At 38.5% G+C, this 19248-nt stretch overlaps 1 protein-coding gene across 1 annotated transcript; it reads right to left on the bottom strand.

The window, feature by feature from the left end:
* Positions 1 to 3819: 3819 nt before the first annotated feature.
* On the bottom strand, positions 3820 to 16395 carry LOC103723042 (ADP-glucose phosphorylase). Its single transcript, XM_008813834.4, has 3 exons — positions 15824 to 16395; positions 15171 to 15461; positions 3820 to 4418 (listed from the first exon to the last, which is right to left on the bottom strand). The coding sequence occupies exons 1-3, from the start codon at positions 16328 to 16330 to the stop codon at positions 4158 to 4160; spliced, it is 1059 nt and encodes a 352-aa protein (XP_008812056.2). The 5' UTR covers positions 16331 to 16395; the 3' UTR covers positions 3820 to 4157.
* Between the last annotated feature and the right edge of the window lie 2853 nt (positions 16396 to 19248).

The following is a 19248-nucleotide window of genomic DNA, read 5'->3' as shown; positions in this document are numbered from 1 at the left end:
CCAAACATATGTCTACCTATTTTCTCTGTTGGTTTTTGGAATTCCGTGGTTGCTGCACATCTCTTCTTAATAAGATCCATCGGTTTTTCACCATCTTCTGCCACCATGGTTGGTTCTTTATCAACATAGAGTATTGTTGCATCAGTACGACCAAATCAGCCATCAACATCATTGGTTCGGTTCTATAAAATTGAGCATGAAAGTAGGTTCTTAACACTTGCCAAGTATGAACAGAATTTGGGGGTAATGGATTCACCAAGGCAAGTTCAGGATTTAAAACCGTACTTATTCCAGGTAATGGTTTCTGTTGCTAAACCACAACTTCCACCTCGGGCCTATTACCATTTCCACGTTGATCGATAGAATCCCCCGCAGTAGCAATTACATTCGGCTTATGACTAGCCTATGTGCCTGCTTGCAACCGGATTTGCAGCTTGCCAAAAGTTTCATTGTTCTGTATGTATGGCTTAGTTCCTCAAGGTTCTTCCACATAATACTGGCCTTTCCTTTATCATATGACATTTGTTCTTGTAAGTGAGGCCGTTCTAAAATCTTTTACATTGCCGTATTGTAGATCCTGAGTAGGTGATCTACAAATGGCTTGAGGACTGCTTTCAAAGACTTATTGGAGGGAGAGGAAAGTACAGGAAATAAAATAAAGTCCATGAGAAGGGCGAGCCAGAGAGAGGTGAGAAAAGTGCAATAAGGAAGCGTAGCCAAGTTTAGTCTAAGAGGGAACTCCAGATGATGAAGATGTATTTATCTTCTTCTTGTTGAATGTCGTATTCTATACTTCTCTGTTAGTTACCAATAGGGGAATTTCATTGAATTTGAAATTCCAACAATATGTAGATTGACACCCTTGATAGGTTACCAATCAATCATAACTGCAGAAGGACATAGCTTTATACTCTCGTCATCGAGCTGAAGTACTGAAATCACAGTACTCTATGTACTTGAGCTCAGTAATTTATAGGTGGAAAGACATGAAGACTTATATTCTGGCATCAAATATTGACCTGCATTTTCTTAAGTTGGTAAAATTGACTGAGATTATTGTTGACATATTCTCTTCGACAATGATTTTTCTCACAAAGAAAAAAAAAAACAGAGAGAAATTCTTCTGCAGTATGAAAAAGTTTTGGAAAATTTTGAATCAGCATGGGGATCGAAACCAGAACTAGATGAAGCTTCAGTTGCAAGTTACAACATAGCATGCTGTTATTCCAAGCTTAATCAGGTACTTGTCTCAAGGCATTTATAAAGTTAAAAACAGAAACCTCCATGTATGTCATTTAAATGACCTGCCAAGCAGGTTACAAGCAAGTCTTTCTGCTCTAGAAGATGCCATGCAGGCAGGATATGAAGATTTTAGGGTAAGAATACTCCTGTTATAGAAGATTTCAGTTTGCATTGTTTCTTGATGTCAAAATTAATTACAGTTGTAGCGACCATCACAGCTACATCACAGGCTAGTTCTTATAATGCAACTATATTGGAGTATCATATTTGTATATGCTAACTGTTGCCGACCATTAAGAACCATGATTACTCCTCCATCAATGAGAATGCCATCAATCCCATCAAATCATTTTTCAGCATAGTCAACGACAATCTTTTGCCTCGGGTCCGTATGCTAGGAAATTTTGCAGCATATTGCCAAGGCCAACAGATAGCAATGGAGTCATACCATTGTTGTTTCTGAGCCACAAACTCTCATTGGATCTGCATGTGTATCTAAAGGCGAAGAGGCTGAATGTATAGTTAAGGCTGCCTTTTTCTTTTACTTATTCTGTTTTACTACATCAAATATTGCTACTTAGGAGAGTTTCAGAGGAAATGATTTGCTGCTTTGTGCTGGCCATTTTTTCAGAAATCCGATTCAGCACACTCAACGCATTTTCTAAGAATCATAACAAAATATGCTGATAGTGGACAAAAGCTTTCAGAGATCAATTAAAACTTATCTGACTAGGTGCAAGGACCATATGTGCACTTGATAGCCAACATTAACCTCATTGTCATGGGAGCAAAGGTTAGGTTAACTTGCTAGACACTTTCGACATCTTGATGTGCTCAATGGTCAGATAGAAGGGTCAGTCTCAGTAGCAAGCTAAAGCACATGAGCTAAAGTAATGGAATGAAGCTGTTAAATGTTCAAGTAGCTCGCAAATTCCCCAAGAACACAAGCAATATTTATATATATAGAGAGAGAGTCACAACACTGCCAAGAGTAAGCTTGCAGATGTATACCTTATTTGATATAGTTGTAGATACTAGAGATTTGAGTCTAGAGCTTTTGCAGCAGAGTTTTTAATAAAAAGTTGTTTGATATTTGGTAATAAATTTATAAAGTTATGTGAAACTTTAACATACCTTTGATAATTAGACTGAAAAGTGCTTTTAGTATCAGAAAATAATAATAAATGATATCGCATAATATTTTCAATTATCTAATCAGTTGTGCTATCAAAATTATTATTATAAAATATTCTCAATTTATACATTATTTATTTTAATATTTCAATCTGAATAATATAATAAATGATAAATATTATATTATTACAAAAATATAATAATATTTTAGAACAATATTTTATCATAATAATATATTATTATAATACAATGATATTATAATATTTTTATTATATAATAATGATGATCATAATAATATAATAATAAATTAATAATGTAATATAATATAGTACAATACAATATAATATGATATAATATAACAATTAGAATTATATTTTACTAAATTATATTTTTATTATACTCCATTATCAAAAACTATTATTACAAAATGTTATAAATTTATAAATTATTTTTAATCTAAATAATATAATTAATTTTTATGGGCGATTACCAAGAAACAAAGACTATCATAATATCAAACTGTATAGTTTTTGATTGCCATAGCAATTTGAGTGTTTCTTTATCTATCTAGGTACAAAATGACGACAAAATTGTTCGTACATCCATAATCATAATAGAGACATAAATATTATCTAATATTTCTCAATACCCATATTAAGTACAATATCATACAAAAAATAAGTCAATGATTTATAAGAAGAGTTACACTACCATCATGCAAAACATCCATCTCACAGCTATTCAATATTTGATTTTATTCCATACTTTTTTTCCCTGTAATTCATCAACCTCTAAACAATCAACAGGAAATGGACCCCCATCATCATCATAAAAATGAAACTCAAAATTCTTAATTACATCATTACAACAACAATAAAAAACACCAACTTAAAAAATTATGATAATAAAAAATATTTTAATTTAATTTTTTAAAGAATTCATTACTGTGACTCAAACCTAGGTCACTTGGATGAGCTTTACACACCCCCCACCAAAAAAAAAAAAAAAAACCTTCTCAAACATATTTCAAATGGAGCTTTTATCCAAAAGCTCCAAATTGGAACTTTTTCTCTAATAGACTTTTTTAGCCACTGGAAGAGCCAAAAAGATGTTCCAAATTTGTACCAAATAAATTAAAATTATCAAAAAATAAAAGCTTTTGACCTTCCAAGAGGCCATAGTCAAGTCACAACTGTGAGGACAAAAACACCTCACCACTACAATATTATGCATTTGGTACAGAAAAATTTGAAGCTCATCTAATCTAGAAGTTTGCCTCAATAAAGTTGAATTTGTTAAATGACAAGTCCATGCACCGAGTCTGGCAAAATTTGTTAATCCAGATTGATGGGTGGTTTTGAATTTCAAGGGATGAGATTTGGTCAGCAAGTAGAACCTTTTTATGCTGACAGTAATGCGACCTAGTGAATCATAGAGCAGTTCTTTTATAACCAAGAAGACGCAGGAAGCAATTTTATTCATGATATCTAAAAGCAAGATTATTCAGTAAGCATGTCCACAAGCAAGCCTAGAAAGCTACTTGTATAGAATAATACATATGAAATATGTAACTTAGGAGTTCCTCAGACTCTGAAGATTGGTCAAGGGAGATGTCGCTATCGCATGATACTTTAAAGATGCCAGCACAATATCTGGCACTCATCCTGTGCTATTCCATTTATCTCACAATTAGATTAGAATAACCTTCCTCTCTACTCAAAGGGCCATATACTAACTCCCATCATATGGGCCATACCGTAACAGAAGACACTACCAGTTAACTATATTGAGCAATCAACTTCTTTCAGGACCTTTGCGGCATCCTCTGGGAAGATAGGATTGATAAAACATCCACTTGCCATTTCAAACCCAGCTAGCCTATTCAACTGAGGCACGATCTGAAGAAACCAGTGCATATACGGTGAGCAAGATGGTGGAAGCTCAAGTGGTGCAGTGTGAATCATGAAGTTGTAGGGTGGGTCATTCAGCTGCTTGGACAACTTGCGAAGCATTAGTTTTAGCAAACTGCCAAGATCCGCAGCCTGTTCGCAGTATCCATCAGTTAGGAAAAATGCTTGCTCATGAAATTACACATGAAATTAAACTGCATAAAGATGATGGTGGTTTGAGTTCGAGAATTTTGTTTAATGGCTATTCTACAAAGGTATGAAAACAATGTTAAACTTGGCAACCATAAGACTCATGCATGCATATATGGGCAAGTTACTAAAGATACAAACCATGGCAGAGATATGTTTGACCAAAGGAAGAACGTAAGTCAAGCAGAGACATTTACTACAACCAAAAGCATTCCTGTTTAGAGCTATTTCTGATGTTATTTCAAAATCAAGCAGAGTTAAACCAAGTAGCAAGAAACCATATGAGAAGCCTAAGTGGAATTTCTTGTTATGAACTTGGTAGTTTATATGGTAGTTTGCAAACAGGAATGAAAAAAAGAGTGCATACACCTATATCGATAAATATATTCTAACTTATTAAATCATCTTCTTCATTGTTTCCATTTCAAAGTTTGTCAGTATGCCTTCAAAGTCTATTATCTACTGTACATTTCAGTTGTCTAAAATATACGAGAACAATTTACATTGTGATTTACAAGAGTCGCGTTGATGTTTTGTTGATAGCATATAGTCTCGATCTCTAGAAGATGCTCATTAAAGATTCGTGGCAACTATTCCGGTCTAGTCAACATGATATAATTCACACGAGGTACGACAATGTAAGGATGTTGGGTTAAGGCTACAAAAAAAATCTTATATTACTATTAAGGAAAGATAAAAGTATTACATGCACCATGGAGTTCAAGTTAGAGATGATATAAAACTGCAAAAAAAAAAAAAAAATTATAACTAAGTATTTAAAAAGTGATAGTTGCATCAACTAAGGGCCATAAAGTACAAGATCAAAGTCTCTTCAAAAGACATAAATGTAGGATTTAGCTTTGGGAAGTTTGCAAAGTAACAGGGAGAATGGAGAGGGAGAGTGAGAGAGAGGGTGGGGAGCAAGAGGGGTACAACGAGCCTTACATCTTTGTGACCGTTTGTAACAACCCAGGACCTCAACCAAAATGGTTAGCCGAAAGGTATTGTTTGGATTCCTTGATCCTGTATAAGTACCCAAGATCTACCCAACGAATAACCGATGTGGGACTAAACACACGCCCGCACGGATCCTCACATACTCCCCCCGTTCAAGCCCTGACGTCCTCGTCAGGCTAAGGGTTCAAATCCATTCAAATTTAATCACAAACACCACGATGGGTCCGTGGTTAACCCAATGGATCCGTGCTATAGTGTCCCCTAGTCTACATAAGTTATGGGCCGGGTCCGCTCTGATACCATTTGTAACAACCCAGGACCTCACCCAAAATGGCTAGCCGAAAGGTATTGTTTGGGTTCTTTGATCCTGTATAAGTACCCAAAATCTACCCAACGAATAACCGATGTGGGACTAAACACACGCCCGCACGGATCCTCACACCGTTAGACCCACCTTCGCCATTCTCTGTGAAGGTCTCACCGACTATCACTGTGCTCTCCTCTTCTTCATTCATGGTGGTGTAACTCAATAAATGAGGTGGTGGTTAATGATAATTGTTGATTTGTTTCTAACTATAAAAGAAGCTATTAGGTTTTGCTAGAACAAGTCTCACATTCTTCTATCTATAACTCCTGGGGAACATTTTTCATCCTATTCATCACATACTAGACTTAAAAAGGTTACAAAGCATTAGTTTTAGGGGATGTGGTTATCAATTCTTCTCCATTTAAATACCATTCGCCCAACCTTTCTTGGTATTATTCCAGAGTAATTATATACCCTTTCCTTTTGATTTGTCTAAAGTCGTCTCCTATATACCCCTAGTCTTCTATTTATCCCCTATTAATGGTGGCCCATTAAACTATAAGGCATTTACTCCTAAGTTGTTCCCAATAAGAGTGGCATTAATGCAAGGAGAAAGGCCACTACAAATCTTCCTGTAGGAAGGGAGTTAACTGTGTGTGTGGAGGCATTGGCCATTCCAGTTCATGAAACAAAGCATTCTTCTCCAACAAAAGATGACATTAGCTAATAAGGTTGTTAGGCTAGACAAGTCCCTCTACATCCTTTCCATCTCGGAAAACATATTATACTTCTACCACTTCCATCAGCACATGTGATTGTGCAGGTGTTGGGAGAAAGTCTTAACAAAGCTCTGGTTGTCACCCCCACGACTAACTTATTAAAGAGCAGAATGACTAGATAATAAGGGAAATTGTCGAGAGAACCTTTCTGATGGTTTGACCTAACCATGAGCGCTATGAATTTGTTGTTTTTGTTGGTCCTTTTAAGAAGGATGATTTTACTTTGGTTATGTCCTCAACCTTAGAAAAGGGTGCACCACTTTCTGATGTAGCATGTTTGGGATTTGTTTTAAGGATTTTCCTTTCATTGGTAAAATCACAATATCTCCCGTGGTTTCAATGTTTGGCTGCTAATTAATCCTAGTCTTGAAAGCTCTATGTGATTTGACTATAAAACTTTGAAACTATATTATACTACAGAGATCCTTATAAGCTACCAAAGTTTGATGATTTACGTTTTGGTACATATCGTTATAAATGATAAATCACTAGGTCCCCGAGATACCTTCTGATCCCACTAATCGCCATCCTAATGATGATTGGACTCTTGGGCACGAGCACATGGGTTGCTTCTTGCATCAAGGTTCGGCTAGTAGTTCTACTATAGGTAGTGGCGCCTTACACATGGGTAAAGGTTTTGAGCCCATAAGTGCAAGCTCTTTGTTGTCTAGTACTAAAATTTAACAGCTAGTAAGGGTAGTCACTAAGTGTTGATGTAAAAATACTGGGATCTCCATCTTCTTCATTGGTTCAGGTAGGAGCAAAGGGTTGTCAATCATGAACTAGTGTTCGTCAACATTCTCTCTTTGGGCTGGAGAGTTGTTTGATAATGACCTATCTATTGACTAAACCTCTAGTCAAGATCCCGTTCTACCTTCTGATTGTATATCTTATGGTTTGGGGTTGAACCTGAAACCTATTTAAAATTTTGAATCTTAGAGTTACTCGTACTAACTTTGGTGATGTAAAAATTCTTGGATCTCCATCTTCTTCATTGGTTTAGGTAGGACCAAAGGGTTGTTAATCATGATTTGTGTTGGTGAACATTCTCTCCTTGGGCAAGATAGTTATAGGATCTCTTTACAATTGGTCAAGATCCCATCCAACTGTTGTATGTCTTAGGATTTGGGGTTGAACCCAATGCCTTTAAAATCGGTCCAGACAGCGAACCAGCAAGCTGTCCAGTTCCTGAGTTGATCGATCAAACTGGCCAGTCCAACAAGTGACATCAGCTAGACATCATTATGATATCATAATTATATGTTTATTTCTTTAAAAATAAAAAATAGGGAAAATAAAAAAGAGAAAAATTCCCAAAAAATAGAAAAAAAATGAGTGAAGATAAAAAAATACAATTTTTAGCCTATTTTTCAATTAATGTACAACAAAGTCATGCAAATAAATCAAAATAATATGAATATGGCTCAATATAACAACTCCTAACCAATCCATAAAAAATACAATTTTTTAGCCTACCTTTTTTCTTATTTAAAATGTTGTTGGGCTTCTCGTTCTTGAGGTGGACTTTTTCTGTTGGGCTCAACATTTAAAATTGATTTGGGTCAAAAGACCTGACCCAAACTTAAAGAATTTTGAGTACAGATTTCGAAAAAACAAACCAAACCCGTGAGAACCGAAAACCTATTCCAACTTTTAAAAGACCAGTTCTCGGTTAAACAGGTCGAACTGGCCGATCCAGTCCAATTTTAAAAACATTGGTTGAACGTGAAACCTATTCCAAATTTTGAATCTCTGCACATTAATAGTTACTGGGCTTGAGATTCCCTCAAGTTTAACCTCTACTACTCTAATAGCATTTAAGTAGGTTTGGAGCTGGTTTTGATTTTTAATACAAGAGGGGCTCTTATCTCAGCCAAGTTTAATTTTAATCTCCCAAATGTAATACTAAGCCAACAAATATTGTTCCTTCTATTCTAGTTGTTGTTCCTAAGAATGTTGCAAGTCTTTTGTTGCCAAGATGGTACCTGATGCCACCTCAAAAAATGTTGTAAAATGCCTTTGTTTGATCTTCTTGGATCTCAGCCAGATTAGTCCTTCCTTTTGTGGTCCTAGCTATCGCCTCCAAGATGACCGCCAACACTTGAAGCAAAAGGAAAGCTGGTTACCATCTTTAATTAAAATAGGTGTACATATCAATGCAAGTAAGGGTAAGGGGTGCTTTGGCCTTTTCTTTAGGTGCCTAGGCGGTTCTAATGTTGAATTCCATTACCCCAACTAACCTTATCGAGCTAAGGAAGAAGTGTGCTTTGGTGCTAGTAGAATCCCAGAATTTGTGTGCTTCCAGATTGATCCAAGAGATGGAATCGAGCATGCTGATGGCCTAGCGAAGGCTAGCAAGAAAGATCTGGTTCTTCTCCTATGCTAGCATATAAGATTCAAAGTTAAAATGATACTTTTAGTTTTCTATTTGGGGAAGTGTTTTAAAGTCTTCCAGTTTAGGAGGTTCATCATTTATCTATCCCTTCTTTTGACTTGATTGCGTTGAATCTTTTGCTAGATGGGTAGTGTCCCCTTTTTCCAGTCTTCTGGAGGGAATTGTGTAAGCTGGAAATATATGGAGGTCATATCTCTAATATTTATATGCATATCATGTCAATTGGTTATTTGGTGTATTTTGTTTTGTGGTATGTGCCCACTGCAACTGTTTTGGACTTCCTCCTAGCAATCAACTGCAATGTCAATTTTAATTTCAAATGTAAGAGGTCTTAGAAGTTTAAGGATTGTATAAGAGGCTCAAAATGTAAAATAGCTTGTCTTCAAGAAACTAAGCTGTGCCAGATGCCAAAACGTTTAAATCTATTGGTGTTGCAGGCTTGAATTGTTTGAACTCAATGGAATTCGTCAATCCAAAAGGCATGACAAGAAACTCATATAAGCTGTACCTTGTTACACAAGTAGGTTTGAGCTTGTCCCCTTCCTTGTCCTGCACTTGATAGTTTCCTGAACGCAAGTCAAGTATGGTGAAAAAGTTGTGCATTGCCTATTTGATCAGAGAAATTGGCCACGACAAGATGAGGCACTTGTTCTCAATGGTCACCTTGCTAAATGTCTGATAATCAATGCAACGATGAAGGTTGCCATCACTTTATTTTGGAAGGGAATCAAGGCCCAACAACGGCTCCGCAATCAAGGCTCCATAAGTTTATTGCACAACATCTTTGGCATGATGTCCTTGAACCATTCAAGGACTTTCTCGATTCTGGTTGAAGTTCCTCCTCCACAAGCACCTTCAATTTTGTTTCACTTTGTAAATTGTGGTGGAGACACTTCTTTCCTTTGCTAGATGAACTCTACTTTCCCCTACCTACTACAATAAAGAACCAAAGTCTGCAACCTCGGTACCGGATACTGTATCAATACCTTTCTAGTTCACCACAGTATGGTCAGTACGATACGATATGCACTTCGTATCGAAACAACCCTCCAGCTGTTTATTTCACTTTTTATCTCGATACTTCTCAATGAGTTAGTACATCTCTCGTACACACCTTGGGACACCTCAGTATGGAACCCGTATTGACCCAAACTTAAGTTTCATACTGGTTCCCACCCAATACAGTACGGTACGCCTCATATTGGGCGGCACGGGGTGGTACAGCAATCTAGGAGAGGAACCACCATGAAGGGATGATTCTGGAACATGATAAAAAAAAAAGTTTCTTAATTCCAGGAAGATGTTATCAAGACAACATCCTTTTTCTTCTTATGTAATAATTTTGGTTTTGACAATGGCCATCAAGTTATGTTATGAGAAGATTAGTGGTTAGGAGATGACCTCTACTGCAAATGTTCCATACTTTATAGGCATGTTCTGCTCATCAAAATCTTATGGTCTATCAAATGCTTCATGGTAAAAATGGTTCCCCTAGACTTTGTGATACTAAAAACTTGCAAGCTACACTTTTCCAAAAGGATTGTATCATCCAAAGTATCCATCTCGAGCAAGACAGCAATCAACCATGGTGGAGATGGAACAACAATCGTGTTCTTTTTGCGAAATTCTATTCTAGTTTTCTTAGCCACATTGGAATTATCTCTCCTTTTGCAAACATAAATGCAAAACTTTAATCTTGAAAAAGATTAATGTCTTTACCTACTTGGCCATCAATAATAAGATCCTGACAAACGAAAATATTCAAAAAAGAGACTAGAATGCACCAGCATCCTATCCCTATTATAATTCTGCTTTGCAAATCATAGATAATTTGTTGTTTACTTACCCCTTCTCTAAGATCATATGGCAATATCTCTTAGCAGCCTTAAACCTTCCTACCTTACGTACCTCCCTTTGAATTGGGAACCTCTCGAAGAACTTCTATTGATAGATTAGTTAAGAAGGCCAGGAAACCGTGGTAACTATTACTTGGTGTATGTGGTTGGAGAAGAATTATAGAGCTCTTTTCTAATAAACATTAAACTACAAGATAAATTTTTGATTCCGTCAAGTTTCGTATTAAAGACTGGATATTGGTGGCTTTAGAAAAAAAATTAGTTAGCTATTTTTCTTTTGGTATATCAGTATGATTTGGTCTACCTATCTCCTACCAATACATAGTCCGACATTTTATTTAGTTTTGAGTGAAAAATAGGATCTTGTGAGTTGATTTTTGATGCTCAAATATAATACATTTTATTTTTTTTATTGCATGCCTGAATGATGATGTGACTATATATATAATAAATCAATATATATATATATATATATATATATATATATATATTTGAGTAGATCTGACTAAGATTTAGAATATATCAAATCATGTAAAAATACAAAATGTTGGCATGATTTCCACTTACTTTTTCAATTTCTACCTGTTTATGGGATGTAACAGAGAAAATACAATAGAAAAGGAAATACCAGGATTGGAGGAATAATTCATCCTTCCACCTTCTCTCTTTCTCCTCTCCTTACCAAGATCAGAGGAACAACCCATCCTTGCACTCTCTCCCTTTCTACTCTCCTCCTCTCTTAACTTGAAATAGAGGGAGAAACAAGCATGAGGCCCTTTCTCCCTATTAATTGAGGCCCAAAACCAGCATGAGGCCCTTACTAGGCCGAACTTCTCGATTTGCTTTGACTCAGTAAGGATCAATTCACACCGGTTTGAACACAATCCCATACCAAGACAAATAACCGTTTCGGTTCATGCAAGTACAGTACAACACCGACCAAACCAAACAGTTTGATAAGGTGCTGCATACCATGATTAAACCTATTAAATGTAATTGTCACCTAATCAAGTGTTCCTTCTTTGTTTTAGATGTGCTACCCCCTCCTAGGGCTCCTCTTATATATCTTGCAATTTATTAATGAAAGTGCGATGGATTTCTTCGCCTAACTCTTTCTCCAAAAAAAATAAAAGAGTGGACTTAGTATTTGTTGAACTATTCAAAGGAAAAAAATTCATCAACTAATTGTGTATTAAAGGAATAAGGTAAATAATGAACTAAAAATCAATAAGACAAGGTCAGCAACAAAGGAATATGACTATGGGAAAGGAAAGCTTTCAAATTATTAAGATTTACTAAGCATAATCCTAACTATGGTTATTCTATACGAAATGAAACTTCAATTACTTTAGAATTATCCTTACTATTAAGTAAGGGTTATCCTTACTAATTCTTTTAATAAGGATTATTAAAATTCTTTTATCAATCTATTAAGTAAGGACTATTAAGAATTAGAGATATCAATGTAAGTACACAAAATTCTTTTATCAACCAAGAAAAGAAGGTAGTCTTTCATCTCAAGAGAGTATTGTAATCATTTAAGCAAGAAGAATGGTGCAAGCATTTTCAAGCATGATAAATTGACAAGGTTAAGCAAAAGCAGCTCTAACACTTATACAAACAAATGCATGTCCAATGTTTTCTATATCATCTTGCTTATATGTTAAACCTAAGTCATAAAGAATAGGAGCTTGAGTAAAGTGCAAATGCTAAGGTAACAAGGAAGTAAGGAGTTCAGCATTAACAAACTAGACAAGCGACGAATAACATAACAATGGTAATTAAAAGACCACAACCCCAAGAAAATTTTAGTTTTCACTAAAGGGTTATAGAGAAAAAACTTGGGAGGATAGAAATACGTTTTCAAGCTATCACTAGAATTGTCTTCAACAACCAAAGAATTAGAAGATCACAAGATCAAATTTACACGTATGAAATGTTTCTATAATTTAGTAATTTGATGTGTGTGCCCCATCAACTAAAATTGGATTTCTCAATGTGCAAGTGTTACTGACTAGTATAGGGCAATCCAAGTGTAAGGCAAGTAGTAGGCAATGTCGTGGATTTCACATTACATGAGGGGCACACTTTACGAGCATTAAATATATTAGTTTTAACGGGTAAAGGCAAATTAGTTTAAACCATAAAGTGTAGGGTCCAAATCGGGGATGATGTTGATCTTATATGATGGGCAAATCAGTTGTTCAATATTGTAGTCAAATAAATAACAATGTTAATAATTATAAAGATTGAATACAAGCAACAATTAGGAAATTTGATGAAAAGTTGATAAGTGAACTCAACATCATACTATTAGATGAATATGCTAGATGCCATTTAGAATGTTATAAATATTGCAAAAAAGAACAGCTAATCATGCAACAAATGTTTTACATTAATTTTCAATATCACAAATTGTAAATTTTGTTAGTATGGATCAAGGTCCGCCGTACCGGTACCGGTCGGCGTACCAGTGGCGGCCCGAACCAGTACGTACTGGTCCTATACCAGTCCAATACCGGTCCATACCAGTCCCATACCGGTTCTCCAACGATAAGCTACCGATACCGGGTTCCACGCTGATCCGGTAATCCGGTACCGGTCCCAGGCCCGACCGGTCCATACGGATCGGTACGGCAGACCATAGTATGGATCATGCTAATAGTATCATTCATATTGATGAAAAAAAAGAATAAAAGTGCTTGAAGGCATTGTAAAAATTGAAAATCTTAAAAGTAATAGTAATTTAGTTCCCCCTACAAGGAATAATATGGTTAAAAGATGGTCTTCCATCAGAATTTCTGTAAGTGGATCAAATGATGGTTGATATGAATCAACATATAGCCATCAATAGTTTGAGTGTTGGACACCGAGTTTGTAAATATGCCGGTCAACTATTGACTAGGTTCAAGATTCGTGTTGGCAAAATCATTTACCCACCAGATTTGACAAAAAAAGATAATCAAAAATCAAATTCTAAATATTGCATTGTTAAACTAGAAGAGTTTTAAGTCAACAAACCTCCACATTAGGAAAACAAGTTATTGCATTGTTATCAATAAGTTTCAAACTTTAATGTCCAAAACCACCGATTTCATTTATTACATTTTTTATTTATTAAAATGGTTAAACTCAAATTAATTAGCAATCTCAAGTTATTTTATATTTGTAAACAAGCAAATTCTCCTTTGTTTCTAAATTTTCATGATATATAGCCAATAACCCCATCTTGACTAAGCTAAATAACTTAAAGGCACATCAGTGCCACTAAGCTAAATAACTTAAAGGCGCACCAGTGCCACTATCATTTGTTTAGCTTGACTAAGCTAAACAAATAACTTAAAGGCACACCAGTGCCACTACAATTTGTTTAATCAAGATACATATGTCACAGTCTCACTGATTAATATCCTGAAACTTGTTGAAAGCCTGCATAGTTAGTCATTAGTGTGTTTTTCTACATAAAGCTTCAGGATTGTAATTACCTGTTGCTCAATTTCTCACTATATATCAGTAGCATCATGATCCATTCTGCAAACTCCAGAACAGAGGGGTGGTGATAAAATGAGAGCCCACCTTAAGGTGAAGGACAATATACATACAAGTGTAGCAAACATAGTGAGGTTTGTCGGATAACAAATGAGGATTTGGCTACTTCTTAATTTATTTATTATGTATCTCCATGATTACCTTCTGGGTTTTCTTTTTAGGAAATTTAAAGGAGTCAAGTAATTGCTCTAGGCTTACGTTAGAACTTAGAAGCCCCTAGATTTATCCCTAAATATATTAATATATGAAAGTGATGAGCTTACTAAGATGCTTGTTCTGGCCACAGTGCTTTTAAAAGGCTATCATTTGTTGCAATGATCATATGTGAATATTTAGTAGTAGTGCTAGCATAAAGTTTAAATATCAGTGAGATAACATGGTATTCCACTATGTTGAGTATTAGAACAAGGCATCATCACAACTATCGGGACAGGACGAGTTAGCGAATGGACCAGGACATGATGGGACATCCACCATCCCCAGCATCAGTATGTGGGGCATCCCACTCCATAGAAAAACTGGGACAACCCCATCCACAATTTTTACAACCTTCAGTACTATGCTTCCTTTATTTTCTTTTTCCTCCACAAATAAGGCGGATTCCATGTAATCTCTTCTTACTTGATCTAAAATCAGATTTTATAAATGGTAAATTTGTAGAATGGATCTTCATATATGTTCAGTTTCTTGATTTATAAAAGGTAAATTTGTTGAATGGATCCAATGAATTATATAAAATGCATTCTTAAGTAAGTCTAAAGAAACAATATAAAATTGTCAACCAACAAAAAGTCAATTCACCCATCATATGCATGAAGAGAAAGAATATAGAGAAGAAGAAAATGCTTTTACCTTCTCACCATCTATATCATGAAAATGAGAGGAGTGATCCCGAGGTACAATCCACATTTCAAAGGGATATGAGGCTGCGAATGGAACAATTGCAGAAAAATGCACCGTTTCATTGATCAAAATCTCCTCAGACCAGACCTCGCAGAGGCTACACTTCCCAGTCCTCTCAAACCACTCCTTCGTGCTATTAAGCCGGGCAGCAACTGTTGGAGGTATCAAGGGCAGGCCCATGATTTGACTGTGTGAATGACTCATTGATGCTCCAGCAGATGCCCCGTGATTTTTAAACACCTTTTGAATGCAAGAACAAAGAAAACTATCACATCAGACAATTAACCATTTCCAAGATTAAAAACGCTATATGAAACATTAGATCTATGAACCAGAGAGATGATATAGAGAAGTGAATCTCCTAACCAACTAGCCCAATCATTACGAAAACGGATAATTATATACATACCAAATATTTTTTTTTAAAAATCCTTCTTTTTAGCAACCAGAAAACTGAAATAAAAAAATCATTTTTAAGGACTTTTCTGCAAGAAGCTTCCTACAATCTTTTAACATATTAGAAGAATGCAATATAAATTTTGGAAAAAAAAATAATAATACGTAATCTTGGGACTAGGGTTTAGGTTTCGACGACGATTCACCTGCACGTACTTGATGGATCCATGGCGCTTGAGCTGGAGAATCCGCTCCTTGTGGGTGAGCAAGACCTCGCCGACCTCCTGCGGCGAGAGGTCAGGAAGGTGGACGGAGTGGTAGGGGGTCTCAATCACCACGTCATGGAACCCGAACCCGGGCAGCGAGAGCCTCACCGGTCCGGCCGCGTCGGCGGTATCGCCGGGGACCGGGGGCTCCGCGTCCCGGCGGAGGGCGGGGTAGAGGTTCTCGATGACCCGGATCTTCCACGCGGCACCGCCGCCGGGAGGCAGGCGGAAGATTTCGGGCGCGCACTCGCTCTCGCGGCCGATGCAGAAGGGGCAAGAAGGCGTTGGATTAGGATTGGGCTTAGGGTTAGGGTTGGAAGCCGGGGCCTGGGATTTGAAGTCGGAGGGGCGGCGAGCCCTGGCCGGAGAGAAGACGACCCAACGGTCGAAAACGGCATCTCGTCTGATCTCCGAGCTTCGAGAAGGAGAAGACGACGACGACGACATCGTTACCTGCTGTCCCCGCAGTTTAAGAGCCGTCCGTTCGATAATAGGACGAGTATGGCTCGACAATTAGATGGTTTTTTTTTTTTTTTTTTTTTTTTTTTTTTTGTACATCCGCAGCCCACTCACAGCTGGTGCGAACACAGCCTAAAGAATCACACAATTAAAAAAAAAAATACAAGTTGGATAAAATAGAATCATGGGCCTCCTACATAAAATCAGATGAGTCGCATAGAATGCCATTCAATCTATAGCGCTATTAGCCTCTCTGAAGACATGGATGGCCCAAAATACAACATATTTGCCTAACAAACGGCGAATATCATGAAGCAACCACGTCTCCTTGATGGCACTCCCGAGCCTCAAAATCCCCTCAATTATCATAGCAGAGTCCCCCTCAATCATGATGCAGTCTATCCCTAGCACCCGTCTGGTATAGAAGATACCCTCCCAGGCAGCATGAACCTCGGCATCCGCGACGGACTGATCGAAGATGCACCGACCTCTGGTAGCTGCTAGTCTGGCCCGCTGATCCTTGATGACGAAACCAATGCCGCAACGACCCTCCTTCTTGACACTCCCGTTGAAATACATCTTGAGGAAATCAAGAGATGGGGGCTCCTAAGATATAAGCATAAGCCTGGGCCCTACTAGAGCGTAGTGGGAGCTCCAGATTTTTCTAGCCCACCCAAAAGACGATGATGCAGTAGTACCAAGGACCTCCATTGCAAGAAGTAGGGCTCTATCCGCCACCACTCTCGGGGGTGCTCCTCTATCCTCAAATACTTGGGAGTTCCTATCTAGCCAATAATGGTACGCCAAGTAAGCTGCCCAAGTCCCCTGCTCCAAAAGTCCATGTTGCTGAGATGACTCTGCTAAGAAGGTCAGGAAGTCCTCCATCGATGACCATCCCGATACTGACCAGCGGAGGCAGGCTCACACTTCTAGATCCAGACGGTCGCTGGCACCCAAAGAGAGTATGGTAGATCGTCTTCTCCGCCTCCTGATAGGCCCAGCAGCCCACAAAGATGTTCACCCCCCACCGAGATAACACCCTTCTAGTGGGCAAACATTCTCAGGCAACCTTCCAGACAAACAGAGCCACTCGATGGTGAGTATGCAACCTCCAAATTCATCTTCCCTCGATCTGCCGTGCTGCAAGCCTCCTAACCAGCCTGACAAGATCTTGAGTCTGCACCTCTAATCTACCAGTACTGCCCCACACCCTCTTGTCCTCCGCCTCACCTATCGGGATTGATATTGCCAACACCCTCTTTGCCAATTACTCACCAAATGCCCCCCGTACAAGATCCACATCCCATCCTTGCTTTCCAGAAACAAACAAATCATGGACCCTGCATCCCTCTAGCTCGTCGGGGTCGATGAAAGTAGGCCATCTGCTCAACGGTAGTTCGGTAAGCCAATAGTCCTCCAAGGCATCCACAGCTCGTCCGTCGCCAATTTCTCATCTGATCTCCGGAACCAACAAAGGAACTCGAGAGCATCTCTCTCGCTCGCTCTCTCCATAAAAAAGAGCTACGTCGGCCTGCATGAAAGACCGAGGGGTCCACCAAGTCCTCATACTTAACTCTCATCAAGGCACCCCAGAGGCTCACGGGTTCCAGAATAAACCTAACTGTCATCCTCATAGCGATGACCTCCCGTCGTTCAATCAGGGAATGGATCCCCAAACCACCACAGCTAGTCGGCTGGCAAATCGAATCCCAAGCCAAGAGGTGGACACCCCTGCTGCTTTCGTGCCTCCTCCAGATGAAGTCCCTGAATGATCGCTCCAGATCCCGTAGTACTGCAATAGGCACCAAGGTATTGGATAACAGGTATATAAGGACTGAGCTCAAGACTGACCGTACTAGGATGATCCTGCCAATCATAAACAAGGTGCTCGCCTACCAACCCTCTATCCTCCTCCTGATGCTCTGCTCCAGAGTTGTGCACTCTTCTTCGCGAAGACGCTGACCTGTGATTGGGACCCTAAGGTATCTCAAAGTGCCCTCCTTCTCCCCTATCTTCAAGATCTTCATAATAGCTGTCTTCACTTCAACCTGGGTCTTCGGGCTGAAACATATGGCAGATTTGGCCCGGTTGACCCGCTGGCCTGACACCACATAGTACTCCTCTAGCACCCTCTGGAGTGCTTGGCTGCTCCCCTCATTGCCCAAGTCAACATTAAGCAGTCGTCCGCAAATAGCAGCTGATCAGAAATTGGAGTCATACCCAGTGCTGGACTGTAGGCCTTCGCCTCCTATCTGGCCGATGCCATCCGGAGTGCTTGGGATAGGTGGTCTGCATAGATAATGAACAAGAGCGGAGATAGGGGGCATCCCTGTCTCAACCCCACTGATGAGAAGAAGAACTGTGAAGGGGATCCATTCATCAAAAGAGCAAAAGACGAGGCGTGAATGCACCCTTAGATCCACCTAATCCACAGCGTGTGAAATCCGAAGCACTCCAGTGACTGAGCCACGAAATTCCACCTCATCCTATCGTAAACTCTCTCCATATCTAACACGACTCCCATCAGGCTCGTCTATCCTAGTGCTCGTTGGAGGTCAGACATAAACTCCTGTGTGATGAGCACATTATCGAAAATAGATCGGCCCCCAACGAAAGCCCCCGCTCCGGACATACTAACATAGGCAAGATCTCCCTCATCCTCCGAATCAAAATCTTCGCCACTACCTTGTAGAGGGTAATAATAGACTAATCGGCCGAAAGTGATCGGGCTCCGTAGGATCCTACCTCTTTGGAATCAATGTGATAAAAGTTCTCTTCCAATCCTCCAGCATTGTCGTTGACAGGAAAAATTGCTATATCCTGCCAAAACCTCCTGCCCAATAATGTGCCAATACCTCCTGAAGAACACTAGGAAAAAGCCATCCAGGCCTGGGGCTTTGTCCTCA

Source organism: Phoenix dactylifera, chromosome 16 (genome assembly GCF_009389715.1).
Source record: "Phoenix dactylifera cultivar Barhee BC4 chromosome 16, palm_55x_up_171113_PBpolish2nd_filt_p, whole genome shotgun sequence".
In the NCBI taxonomy this organism is placed as follows: domain Eukaryota; kingdom Viridiplantae; phylum Streptophyta; class Magnoliopsida; order Arecales; family Arecaceae; genus Phoenix; species Phoenix dactylifera.
This window is presented reverse-complemented; position numbering and strand designations above follow the sequence as displayed.

What these genes read in the sequence shown, in the direction of transcription:
- LOC103723042 (XM_008813834.4), bottom strand. Translation starts at nt 16,330, where the DNA reads ATGTCGTCGTCGTCGTCTTCTCCTTCTCGAAGCTCGGAGATCAGACGA. An exon ending in GATCCATCAAGTACGTGCAG is followed by an intron (nt 15,462 to 15,823) that starts GTGAATCGTCGT and finishes TGCATTCAAAAG; the next exon opens with GTGTTTAAAAATCACGGGGC. An exon ending in ATGATATAGATGGTGAGAAG is followed by an intron (nt 4,419 to 15,170) that starts GTAAAAGCATTT and finishes TACTGCGAACAG; the next exon opens with GCTGCGGATCTTGGCAGTTT.